Below are 14110 nucleotides of genomic sequence, written 5' to 3'. Positions count from 1 at the left end.
CTAAGGCAAAACTTGGTATGACTTGTTTCAGTAGTTTTGCTTTTTTTACAGAACCAGAGGGTGAAAGGAGACAATGGTGATTGGTTTAAGAAAGGGTGATATTACCATTTCTTTAGTCCCCTATTTTCTTTCTTCGGTTAAGATCTGAAAGATAAACTGTTTACTGGAGCAAACTAACATTAAAAAGCAAGCCATTTCTCATTTTATCACTAATCAATTTATATTTGAATTGCCTAAATATCTACTTGGGAAACTGAAAAGCCATTGAGAAAAAAAGTTATCTTTTAACTGATCTGGATTTTATTACTGTTGGAAAAAAATACCATTTGAGCCAATATTTTTTAGTGAAATTTTCTTGGTAAGGTTTAGTGTTTTTCAGTTTTGTAAATACACATTTTTCATCTGTGAAGAAATGTGGATTATCTTTGTCCATACTACTGTTGACAGCCGTCTTTAAATAGAGAACTATAGAATTAATGTTTAAAGTTTTGATGGGTATATTCTGATGCAACTTGCTTTCACTCTTCTGTGCAACTGACAGCTCAGGTCTACAAGTTTCCAAAAAAGTTTTAGGGGAATTCAGAAAGACAAGAAATTTCTGCAAACTGGCAAAAACAAAATGACTGTATTTGCACAGTTGACTTTTTGTTAACATAAACTTTCCCAAAGGCAATTTTGAGTAGATTCTTTCACAAAAGAATCCTATTTTGAAATTCTAAGAATTTGCATTTTGGATATATCAAGTTGTTTTGATTCTATATTTATAGTCTATTGGAAAAGAATCCCTAACCACATATATTTTAAATAAACAATATATATAGAGGCATTAAAAGGCCAAATTACCAAACCTTAATTTCATTTTACTCAAAAAAACTCAGTCTTAGATTTTGTAAGGTAGAATAAAGCCTTAAAATTCTTATTCTTTAAGGAATTCAAAAGACAATTACTTGATGTGCATAGTTTATTTGGTACATCTATCAATTTCTACAATACATCTGACCAGAAACAGTTCACATAGTGCCCACCTGCATTCTGTATCTGAAATGATTTATTCAATATATTTTTCTAGGCTTGAAAAGAGTCAAGATTTCACAGTATCAGTGAAAACTGTTTTATCATGAAGTAAATTTAATGCTTTAGTATTTCATCCTTTTTCTATCAGAAAACAGCAAAATTACATCGTTAGATGTATTATTTACAATGAAAACTTGGAAGACTCAACAAAGTATTAGTTTATCAACAGACCTAAGAAACCCCCCACACCTCCTTTCAGGGTCCTCTCCTTTGAAATGAAATTTCAAATCAAACTTTATATACTTTTAAGCACTAGCTTGACAATTTAAAGCTTTCCTTCAGTTTTATAAAATATTCCTGCTTTGAAAGATGAAGTGAATTTAAGAATATGAATGTAATTAAAGAATTAAATCACTGGCATGGATAATTTTTATTGCAACAGTCGCAATGTTTTGCAACTATATTCACTTCTTTGAATAAATTTGCTGGTAAGCTTCAAACAAAATGTTTACCTTCTGCCTTGAAAAATTCCATTAAAAAATCATTTTTATAACTATACAACTATATTTTCATTAATAGTGTTTAAATACACAACTTCTCCCTTGCATATCATGTTAGATAAAGTCTAGCTTAATGTTATACAAAACAATAAAAAACCTTAAAAACTACCACAAAATTACTGATGTTAACAGTCATTTATGTATAAGAGTACCCAGATTATCCTGTTAATGGGTGCTTAAAATACCAATATACAATCAGGTTTTAAAAACTTAATAGTTAAATTTCCATTCATTATGTAAAACTGAAAGCTGTAGAAGATCCTTTGAGTTCTGTACTTGGAAACACTAACGCTATTAAGGCATTATTTAATGAACAGACCTTATGGAAAGTAACTAGCATGCCTGTGTTGGAGAGCTGGTCATATTTAAGGCAGTCAAAGTTTTTTTTTTCCTCTCACTTTAAGGCCCTACTTTTATTTTGTGCTGACATTATTCTGTGTAATTTAAATATTCATCAAATGGTCAACTATGAAAATCAAATCTTTAAATAAAGCAGATGGACAGTTTAGAAATAGATTAGAATACCTCTCCCCCAACCAATCATTTAAAAAAGTTGATTTCATAAATTTCATCCCTTTGGAGAAATTAGAAGCTGGCAAAAAAGGAAAAAACTGTATTTCAAATGTATTACAAAAATAATGTCTAGTCATACCATACATTATATGTAGTTCATACTTGGAATAATAGGACAACGAAAACATTTATTTCTTGGTTACTATTCATTATGTAGTTATTTTAATTTGGTAGTGAATGGACTATAAACAAGTTTACACTGCAAATAAGGTCTAACAAGTAATTTGAACAGGAGTTTCAATACAATGTTTGTATTGATACAATATTCATTCCATCAGTTATATGTGGTAATGATATATAAAACAGTAAGGTTTTAACCTCATTTACAACTTTTAACAATCCAAGTGTTCACTAAGTGAAATCAGCAGAAATCCAGCGTATTATTTCTTTTATTCACAGATTTCTGTTAACTTCTTAAAGCACAGAAATTTAAATATATTTAAAAATTAAATCACTTGTGTTCTTAATATGATATGTGGCAGTGTTAAACTAAATAGAAGCAAAGGAAAAATCTCTAGGCTCAAAAACAATTTTTGTATATTTTCATTGTATTTACAGAATTCATAATCAATGAAAACAATCTCAATTTCAGTAATAGAATTTTGCTACAGAAATCCTGTTTCTACCAATTTCCAATATAATTTGGTATTTTCAGAGTTTAGGAAAAATATGTCACTTAAAATTTTATTCAAACAGTATGCTTAACTGTATTATTTTCTATGTGAAAAATATCTGCACAGGATTTATAAATTAATTTCACAATTTTTCAAAACACATAAAAAACTCATCAACTAAATAAATACTGAGTGTGAGAATACAATTTACTTGCAAGATCTTTTATGTATAAGCCATGTGTATATAAGCTCAGTGAAGGTCTGAGGCAGACCAAAGGTTTGACAGTGGCCTTTACATTTATGGAAGTAAGAGCACTGAGACATGCTATTTTCTCAAGACTATTCATTCGTTATTTTTTCGAAGTGCATTTTATAAGTGTGAGTTACAACTAAAATTGGAAACAAAGGCTGAATAATTGCTTACTTAAAGGCCACACATCTCTGCAAACTTTAATGCAAAAGGTATAAACATAAATTAGGGGAGATACTGTATCAATCCAATTACTGTTCAAAGAGGCCTTCTCATTTGAAAAAATACAATCTTAAATTTATATGGAACAAAAAGCAATATGCAAGATTCATCTCAAATCCCAATATAGGTGACTTCTCTGTCATGCATTTTACTACCCAGGTAGAGCATAATTAGAAAAAAAAGGCAAAAATGTCAGAAGGAATTTTTTTAAAAATGGTATGAAAGTTATGAAAGTAATCTTCCAACAAATATGACATTAGGAAGCAGAGTACTAAAAAAAATCTGTACAGAAAAATACAACTGATTTCATAGCTTGTTTTTTCTTTCTCCTTGTGCATGTTTACATTGAGCCTATATGACATTTCTGTAGAGGGGATACAGCCTTAACAAATTACCCCAAATCTGTGGTACACAAGACTAGATTTTTTCATTTTTTGTAACTTATAGTAAGGACATCAGTTAAAAAAGAAATGTGTACTTGTGGGTTTAACATCTTTAGGTCAAAATTAAACTAACTCCCCTAAGTGGTCATAGGATTTCCTGTATTTGTTTAGACATAGATTTACCATGTTTTTACAAATGTTTTGTCAATTGTCAGATCCTCAATTTTACTCAGGATTTCTGCCTTCAATTTCAAATATAATTTCATAGTTTTCGCAAAAATCTCAGAACACGAGGGGAAAAAAGCCTGACAAAATGACATTATTTGTGGATTTACCTGTTATTTTAAAAGGTTAAGCAAATTTTTGTGAATTGCATCTTCTGATTAAGATATATGAGTTTGTTTTTCTAGGTCTATCCACAGGGATCTTAGACTTGAAATATAGACTTTCTCTTCATCAGAAAATAGTGACTTCTCAGTCAACATTTACTTTTACTGTAAAAGTTTTTCCTACCACATTTCCCCACCACAATAGAAGTGTTTCAAAGAATTATTGTACCTACTGAGCTACTTTTCTAAAATACTGTATCCTTCAAAACATATATCCTATTAAAATTGCTTTTAACTAAAAAAAAGTTCTACTTTGTATTGCAAGCCCTCCTTCCAATCTAAACTTTTTTAGATATTAAATCGATTCTTCTATGACCCAAGCATTAGACATGCTACTTTTTAAAGATGGCAAAATTCAATCACATGGTTATTACACAGGCTGTCTACACACAGCAAGTTAAATAAAGCAAAAGAGCTTCCAGAGGGAAAACAACAAATACCATTCATTATCATCTTCCTAATATTCCCATAAAACAGTTACAAGCTAATATACAACAATGTTAATTAATGGAATATCTAAGAAATTTCTACAAGGAAGGTAAATTATAAATTAGTTTTTGTTTTACTAATTACGACTATATCCTGAAAATATGTACTTTCTAGGAAATAAAGTTTATTTTTCTTAGAATTGTTCTTAATAGCAACACTTCTCTAAGTATTAAGGTAGTAGTAATCCTGTAAGTAACTCAGAAAATAAAATTTTTTCATTGGAGGGCATTTTATTCATAATGAGGTAAAGTTTTAACATTTTTTCTATAGCACTATTATACAGCAACACAGGTTACTAATTGTGCTTCAGAATACAACTACAGAACTATACATGTTCACAAATTTCTGTTTTTCTAGTCCTACTAAAGCAATCATGCATATGCATTTATTTCCTAATACCTAAAAAGACAAAAGTCTTGAATAATTCTATCTTATCTCCTCCTCTTGTGAGTCAATGTCTTAACTAAATTTTGTGTAAAAAGGAATACTGGAAGGAATGAAGAGACCAAGATTTCTAGAACTAGTGCTCCAAAGTCACACTGTTTTGGACCTTGTATCCTTAACCTAAATTTACAAGTTACCTTTTAAATTTCTAAGGTTTCTTCTAGCTTTAAAAGTCCATGATTTAAAAAAAATGTTAGTGCCTGTGGTGGCTCCTTTTAGATTTTATTTCTTAAATTCTAGCCTAATACATTTATAATTAGATCTACGTAAGTACTGAAAACAGTCACATCTATTCATACTTGTCTGATGGATGTAATATTAGCTCATGAATATATGTCTAAAAGCACTACAGAAATAGTGTATAACTCAAGGAAATAAACTCATATTACATTACACTTAACATTTCTATTAGGAATAAAAAGTTCAGATCATAATTTTTAAGATCTTGGTTTTACTTAAAGAATTCAACAACTCTTTACATAATTCTATTAGCTCTTGAAACTTTAAATTGAATCTAAACATAGTATTTAAATGTATCGTAAGTAGCTAACACATTAAATCCAATGCTTGAGAGAGGGTTTAAAAATAAAATCAGATGCAATGTATTTAGGCTGGGGGGTGTCGGTGCTACTAGTTCTGCTCACCAAAAAATCTCAGGTAAATCACAAGATTTACAAATTACTACCAGTTGCCTTGAAGAAATGACTACAGATGAGAGTCAGCATTAATATGTCAAATAACTCTGAAGGAAACATTTCCTTGTCAGTCTCAGAGCCCAAATTTCCCATTAAACAGAAGAAAATATCCTAAAAAATTCTAACACTACTAAAGTTCCCCTTCCCCTAAAACATAAAATCTCTAAGTCCCAAACATGCAAAGACTGTGATTTACATTTACTAGTTTGACTTTCTTTGTAACAGTGAGAATGGCTTTAAATCCCCAGTGAAGCCTTAATTACTATTTAAAGAACAATACATAAAAATTGAAGTTTTATGTGTAGGCTATGTCAGACAACCATAATTGCAAGCAAAGATACTGGCATTTAAACATTTTAAACTTCCCACCAAGAAAGGGATGTTTAGTCAAGAAAATAACGTACTTTAATGACAGGGACTTTAGTTAGAGGTACACAAAATGAAAAAAAAAAAATCTTTTACAGACTAGTTAGTGGTAATTTGCTACTCAAAAATCGCCTTTCAAACCTGAAAGACTTAGCTTGCTTTTATTATTTTCTTACACGATCAAAAAGAATGTTTTGCCACGAAAGAATAATGGACAAAGAAACAGGAGACCACTGACATGTTTACAATTAGAAAATATCTAAAACCCATTTATAATTGGCTTAAAAATAGTTCAAAGTAATTAGAATATTTATTTTAAAGGAAAAAATTAGATCTCGGTTATAGTTGATTTAATTGTCTTACTTTAGATTATGAGTGGGGATGTTAAATGCTTAAAACAGTTGCTTTCATTTAAGAGTATGAAACACAGAAAGTGTGATTACATGTGGCTATGTTACAGTTCATGAGAAACCATCAAGTCATGCCCCCAACTCACGGCAATAAAATACAGCAAAACAAAAACAAAATTAAATAGACTTCCTCAGCTGACACAAACTTGAGAGTTGCTTCTCAGGGGTTTCCATTATGTTTCTGGCTAATAATAACAATTCTACAATTGTAAATAAAACAACTGAAACAACATCTTTTTTACTGAATAAGAAAGCTACTGTTTATATGATTTTAGAAAACTCTTAAAGGAGTCTTTAAAAACTCATTTACAATTTAATCAAATGTCAAAAAAAATTTTTTAAAACCCCCTCAGTATAAAAGTTTGCAAATGAGTCTCATATTCCATCACAGTTACATGGTCCAGTGCATTTCAGAGTAATTAATATATTATCAAAGCTATCCTTTCCCAATGAAAACATTTTGAGAATACTTTACGTGCCTCTCAAACAAGTGACATGGTATGATACTGAACTACTTACTTATTTTACAATGTCCATCAATAAGAAGTTCTCTATTAGACAGAGAAAGCCACAGAGTATTCTGAAGTGATTTCCCAAAAGCTAGCTTAGTAGTTAGAAAGGACTTTGGGCTCATCTTGTTTTTCTTTCCTTTTTGTTTTTGGGTAAGGTAAACTTTCCATTATGCACATATTACATTCTCATCTTACCATCTTTCACTGGATTACAATTAGCTGGGAATAGCTGCGTATTTTCTGTGAGATCACTGATGTCATGGACCTCTTAGATCATGCTGGTGCTTATGGTTAAATCACATCTAATGTGAAATTTCGAATTACATCCAGAGCTCCAGTGTCAAAGCCGCACATATCCAACATGCCCCTATCATCTGGGTCCGCAATAGTAAAACCATTTGATGTCATTCCACAAACAATCAATTTAGCTGGAATACCCATTTTCTGTAGGAAAAGATCAAAATACACATTAAAAAAATGGTATGTAAGCAAAAAGCAAATAACCTCTAAAATTAAAATACTTTAAATTCTATTACAGCTTTTCATAAGAAGTCAATATTTCTCTTCATAAAACTTGTCAATTTTTTAGGGCCAGACTAGATGACCATCAGAATAGAAAATAAAACTGTTTAAACAACCTGCCTGAAGTTCCTTCTCCTCTGTTATATATTACTACTTGTTCAACAGTCTGAAGAATATATTCCTGTGCAGTCTAAGGACTTTACTTATGAAGCCTTATGATGCCAGGGTATTCAGGGGCATCAAGTATTTTTACCAACATATCAAACACTGGGGTAGTGTGTACATGTAAATATAAGGAAATATTTCCGAGATTATAAACTTTTACTCTATGACTTTATTATGTACAATATACACACAGCACATGTAGAACTTTTTCTCTACAGCTATGATTTAAAGTTAAAATAATTGAATTTTTGAGGAAAAACAACCATCACTGAGTATGCACTATGTCAGACACCATAATGAGCTTTCAGTAATTTATTTAATGTAACTGTTTAAAAATCCTAAAAGCTAAGTAGTACTATTAACTACTAAGACATGTATCATAGTAGTGAGATACTATTATGAACTACTTTACTTAAATAATTTGCTCAGGCCCACAGTCAGTAAAAGAGAAAGACCGAAATTCAGAGCCTAGACAGTTTTGACTCTGAATTATCATCTTACTTGTTCTTACACTTAAGCATAGATCAGAATCCTCAGAAGTGCTTGTTAAAACATCGCCCCACCACCCAGAGTTTTTATATTAGCAGGTTTCCCATGGGGTCCAGAAATTTGAATTTCTAACAAGGTCTCAGGGATGCTAAGGGTGCTGGTAGGGAAACCACACTTTGAGAGCCACTGTTCTTCAAGTTCTACTTCTAGTTACATTAGTCACAATTCAAGTGCTCAACAGGCCCACACGACTGTAGCTAACATGTTGTTGGATAGTGTGGATATAGAATATTTCCATCATTTCAGAAGGCTCAACTGGAGAGTACTGATTAGGACACAGAAATATCCATAAAATTTAAAACACAGATCATAGCTTAAAGTTTATGTAGTCCTTTAACAAGGCTCACAAGTCATACTTTAATTTTTTAAGCATACTGTACTATTAAAAAATTTATAGTAGAGGTAAAATAAATATTTTGATTATTACCAAAAATACTGTTTTGCAAAGTCTATTCTCAGTAATGGATAGCATTGGAAGTGGCTGAAAAAAATTTTATATATAGCCAATACTTTCATATTTCAAATCTTGCTGAGTCAAGAACTGGCACTCTATTCCTATACTAAGGTATAGAACTACCTTCAGATACTTTTTTTGAAAAACATAGTGAATGAGAATTCATATTATTTGGTGCGAGACAATATTAGAACTTGTTTTACCTTTCGATACTCTCTCAAAGCAACGACAGGATGGACACTTCCAGCAAAGGTCTCATTATCAGTGAATATAATGAAGACATCAGCAGCTGTATTTGTCTTTTGAGCCCATATCACTGGAAGGGAGCAGTCAGTTCCACCTGCTGGGATCTAACTCAGAACAAAAACATTACTAAGAATAAAAGGAAGTGTCCCACTTTCCATATTGAGATGTCTGAAATACATACTATTTTTTACACTATCATTTTGTTTAGAGCCAATGATATATAGGCCTTCCCAAACCTGCATTTATTTTTTTGATTTTGTGCTCAGAGAAAACTGAGATGAAACAATCTGTTCTCATAAATTAGTATCAGGCATACATCAATATTGAATTATTAGATAATACATGTTAATGTAGTAAAATAATTTCTTACCTGATTCATAGCCATTAAAACTTGTTGTAAGGTCATATCTATAGTCACTGGACATGGTACCATTTCATCTGAGAAGGCAACTATATAAGAATCTTTTTCTGTTCTTCTGACAACCTAAAAAATTTAATGGTAGTAATTTTCAGTAGACTTTGGGGAAACAAATACAGTATCTTGAAATTCATAAAACTTTATCTTTAAAAGAAATACTATATGATGCTTATTTTATTTCTAAACTTACTGTGTTTCGGAACTTCACAGTACCCACAGTATAGCTTTCAAAGTATTTCCACAAACTATTACAAAGTAACTGGTTTTCACAACAGTCCTATGTTCTTCTAATTTTATTAAATAAAGAATAAAGCCAGAGAAGAGAAGCTAGGAAGTTCCCCTATGATTCATTTACTTGCTGTTCAGTGACAGATTCAGGCCAGAACCAGTCTCGTGACTGCTATTAGTTCCTGATTTTTACTACTGTATTCATTAATAATTTCTCTAACCATTGTCTTTCTCAAAAATACTATTAATATTTATTTAGTCTTTTGTTATAAAATTAAAATATCTATTCTGACTGTTCTTTAGACATGACTTTTCAATATACCTACAATATTGTATTTACCTAAGCATGATTATGTATAAGTATACTTACTATACATAAGATATACTTGAAACCTTATTTTTAATTACTTTTAGATATGAAATATGTAAATGAGATGAAAATGTGCCGAATAAACTGAAATGACCAAAAAAAAGTGAAAACATAATTCATGATCATATCTAACTTTAAAATTTTGCCCTAAACATTTTTAGGGTGGCAAAAATTCTCAATTGTCTTAGATGGTCTTACCATGCACATCGTTGCAGCAACTGTGCTAGCATTAAGTATACTACCCACAACTCTCTGGTTCATAGAAGCACTGACATCAATAGCCAGCAAAAAACGCTTTCCAGCTGGCTCAACTGTCTAAAGAGAAAACAAAGTAAAACAGTCATTAAAAGCAATCAGAAATTACAGGTAGATTAAATTTCTAACAAACCATATTTACTTATCTTTCATTCAAAAGACTAAGATAAAAGGCCTGATTTTTGACTTACTAATAAATTGACAAGCATTTAGAAACATTTAGCTTTTACTAGAGGTAAAACAAAGGAAATAAGATAGCCTATTTAATGATTTTATTTAAAGAAATTACCATTTTCCTGTTTTTAAAAATCATTCCTCATTAAGTAAACTGAATTTCTAGCAAGAACATTTTTTTGTGGTAAACACAAAATTTGTTTTAATAATTAAGTGTATAGTTCAGTGGCATTAAGTACAATCAATGTTATGTAACTATCTATTTCAGAAGTTTTTCAGCATCCTGAGTACTACCTCTGTACCCAGTAATTTAATAGCTCTCCGTTTCCGCCGCCCTCCAGCCCATGGTAACTTCTATTTTCACTTTCTGTATCTGTTCTGGATACCTCATGTGAGTGGAACCATGCAATACTTGTTTAGTGTCTGGTGTTTGTCTTTTAGCACAATCTTTTCAAGGTTCATCCACATTGAAGCATGTTCAACTTCCATTTCTTTGTAAAGATGAATACTCCATTGTATGTATGTACTATATTTTGTTTATTCATTCATCTGTTAATGAACACTTGAACTGTTTCTACCGCTGGTTACTGTAAATAATGCCTGTGAATATTCACGTACAAGCATCTTGTTTTTAATTCTTTTGGGTATACACATAGACAGTGGAACTGCTGGATGGAATGGTAATCCTATGTTTAACTTTTTGAGAAACAACTGGACCCTCTTCCACAGGGGCTGCGCCATTTTACATTCTTACCAGTAATACACTAGGGTTTCAATTTCTTCTACCCTTGCAAATGCTTGTTATATTTCTGCTTTTTTTGATAAGAGCCAACTAGGTGTGAATTATTATCTCATGGTTTTGATTTGCAGTTCCCTGGTGACTAGTGATGTTGAGCATCCTTTCATGTACTTATTATTGCCATTTGTATACATCTTCTTTGAAGAAATGTCTATTTAAGTACTTTGGCCATTTTTGAACTGGGTTGTTTGCATTTTTACTGTTTAGTTGTATGAATTCTTCATATATATTCTAAACATTAAAAGACTATCAGATGTGTGATCTGTAAATATTTTCTCCTATTTTGTAGGTAATCTTTTCATTCTCTTGATAGTGCCCTCTGATGTGTAAAATATTTACATTTTGATGAAGTCTTATTTATTTTTTATTTTCTTGCCTGTGCTTTTGGTATCCTATCTAAGAATCTACTGCCAAATCTAACCTCATGAAGCTTTTACTCTGCTTTTTCCTAAGAGTTTATAGTTTTAGCTCTGAAATATGTCAATGATCCATGTTGATTAATTTTTCTGTATGGTGTAATGTTAAAATCCTTCTTTTCTATGTGGATATCCAGTTTTCCTAACACTATCTGCTGAAGACTATTTTCTGTATTGAACTAAATCAACTGACTATACATGTATTTTTAAGTTCTGTATTCCATTGGTCTAAATGTCTGACATTTTGCTAGCACTATACTGTTTTGATTATGATAGCTTTTAAGTTTTGAAATGTCTAAGTTTGGAAGTGTGAGTCTTCCAACTTTGTTCTTCTTCAAGACTTGCTTTACAATTTGGGAGTCCCTTAAGAGTCTACATAAATTTTAGAATGGGTTTTTCTATTTCTGCAAAACATGTCAAAAGGATGGCATTAAATAGATCGCTTTATATAGTATTGTCATCTTAGTAATATTAAGTGTTCCAAACTGTGTCTTCCCATTTATTTACATCCAAAGTTTTTCCAGCAGTTTTTTGTAGTTTTTGGTGTACAAGTGTTCAACCTCCAAAGTTAATTTATTTCTAAAGTTTTTATTCTTTTTGATGGTAATTGTAAATGGAAATTTTTTCTTAGCTTTTGGATTGTTTGTTCATTGCTAATATACTGAAATAATAATTTTAGCCCGTTGACTTTATACCACCCTGCAACTTTGCTGTATTTGTTAGTTCTTATTTTTTTTGTGGATTTTTCAGGATTTTCTACTGTAAGATGTCAGCTGAGAACAGAGGTAATTTTTTTTTCCTTTCCAATTTGGATGTTTTTCTTTTTCTTTGCATCACTCCTAGAACTTCCACTAGTAGGTGGCATCGAAGTGGAAACAGTAGGTATTCCTACTAAGATCTCATTTCTGATCTTAGGAGAAGAAACTTCAATCTTTCACCAACTAGTATAATAGTTGTGGATTTTTTATATATAGCCTTTACCAGGCTTAGGAAGTTTACTTCTGTTCCTAGTTTATTGTTATTATCATGAGAGGATATTTTGTCAATGCCTTTTCTGCATTAAGATGATCATGTGGCTATCCATTCATTCTATGAATATGATATATTACATTGGCTGATTTTGTTTAATGAACCATCCTTGCATGTTGAGGATGTCTCATTTGTATAATCCCTTTAATGTGCTGCTTAATGTGGTTTAGTATTTTGCTAATAGCAAAACTATTTTAAAACCAAAAATTTAAACTTTTGATTCTGATATAGTTCCATTCCTAAAAATGACTTTTTATCAGGACAGAGGAGGTCCACTACTGATTACTGTGAAAAACAGAACAGAGGACCAAGCCAAACGACTCCCCAGGAATGCAAAACTTTAAATTTGGTAGTTTGGAATTTATCAAACCATCTTAATTGGCTGTTGCCCAAAATGAGAAATACTTTACACATAAACTTACTATGTAAATTATATACCCAACTTCACAAGAATGAAGGAAAAACAAATGAGTATCTAATAAAAAATGGTTAAACTATTAACATCATCTTTAAAATGTACTTTTACGAATGATACCAAGTCCTAACCGGTCATTTGCTTTAAAACAAAAATCAAACCATTACCTTAAATGTTTTATAAAAAGCAGCATCCAATGCTTTCAAAATTTCTTCATCAGGGCACCACTTCAGTTTTCCTCTGAGCCCATGACCTGTTTTATATGTTTCTAATGCAATTAAAACATGAAATGGATGTATACGAGCCTAGAAACAAGACAAAGACAGAAAGTAAATGTAAAATTCAAATGAACACTAGTAATTATATGTCTCATATTTTTGTTATTGCAGCTAATATATTTCATAAAGGAAAGAGAAAAATGACATATTAACCTTAGATTTCACAGTCAAAATACAATTTGGTATGATTAAAAGTCTTATACCACCTAAAAGTACATGGACTACAATTCCAAAATTTAGGAGCCAACTTTACTAGTAGCTAGTGAAGGTAATGCTTACCTTTTTTAAAAGTTTTTCATTACACAATTTTTCACATACTAAAGATACTTCTGAATTTCCTGGTTCAAGCACTGAAATAGCAGTCATCTTTCCTAGATTCCTTAGTAATGCAGTAAGAGGCATTTCTTGTAACAAAGCCTTCCATACCTATTGCAATAACATAGGTAGAAATATAAGGAATTAAAGGGCAATGAATTAGTATAACATAGCTATAGCTGTGTCAATCATAGTATTAATATGTTCTCTAAGGTGTTCTTTTACAGTTCAGAGAATTTTCTAAGTAAATATTTCTGTGACTTAGTTAAAGGCTTATTATCAAATTAATTTGTTTACCAGAGTAAGAAAATATATTTTATGAAGGAACCACACAGAACAGTTTATGTTTTTTTAATTAGCAAGGAAAATTAACCAGCGTATTACCTGAAGTGGAACTGACACACTGAATGCCAACTACATTTAGGCATTGTGTTAAATTTTAACATAAAATACATGACATATTTTAAATTATTGTTGAAACAAATGTATAGTTATCCAAAGTTTATCCTTTCAATACATGTTAATCACTCATGTTCAATCACATGCTGTATGTAAC

The 14110-nt window shown here is 31.0% G+C and overlaps 1 protein-coding gene across 2 annotated transcripts in view; it reads right to left on the bottom strand.

The window, feature by feature from the left end:
* Nucleotides 1-943: 943 nt before the first annotated feature.
* RO60 (Ro60, Y RNA binding protein) overlaps nucleotides 944-14110 on the bottom strand; it is a 31093-nt gene continuing 17926 nt past the window's right edge. For both annotated transcript variants that reach the window (XM_037014068.2, XM_037014069.2), the window contains 6 exons: nucleotides 13519-13665; nucleotides 13129-13266; nucleotides 10072-10188; nucleotides 9228-9341; nucleotides 8815-8961; nucleotides 944-7365 (listed from right to left, as the gene is read on the bottom strand). In XM_037014068.2, the coding sequence (XP_036869963.1) occupies nucleotides 7213-7365; nucleotides 8815-8961; nucleotides 9228-9341; nucleotides 10072-10188; nucleotides 13129-13266; nucleotides 13519-13665 (816 nt within the window). In that variant the 3' untranslated portion in view covers nucleotides 944-7212. The remainder of the gene's footprint in view (nucleotides 7366-8814; nucleotides 8962-9227; nucleotides 9342-10071; nucleotides 10189-13128; nucleotides 13267-13518; nucleotides 13666-14110) is intronic.

Source organism: Manis javanica, chromosome 14 (genome assembly GCF_040802235.1).
Source record: "Manis javanica isolate MJ-LG chromosome 14, MJ_LKY, whole genome shotgun sequence".
NCBI lineage: Eukaryota > Metazoa > Chordata > Mammalia > Pholidota > Manidae > Manis > Manis javanica.
This window is presented reverse-complemented; position numbering and strand designations above follow the sequence as displayed.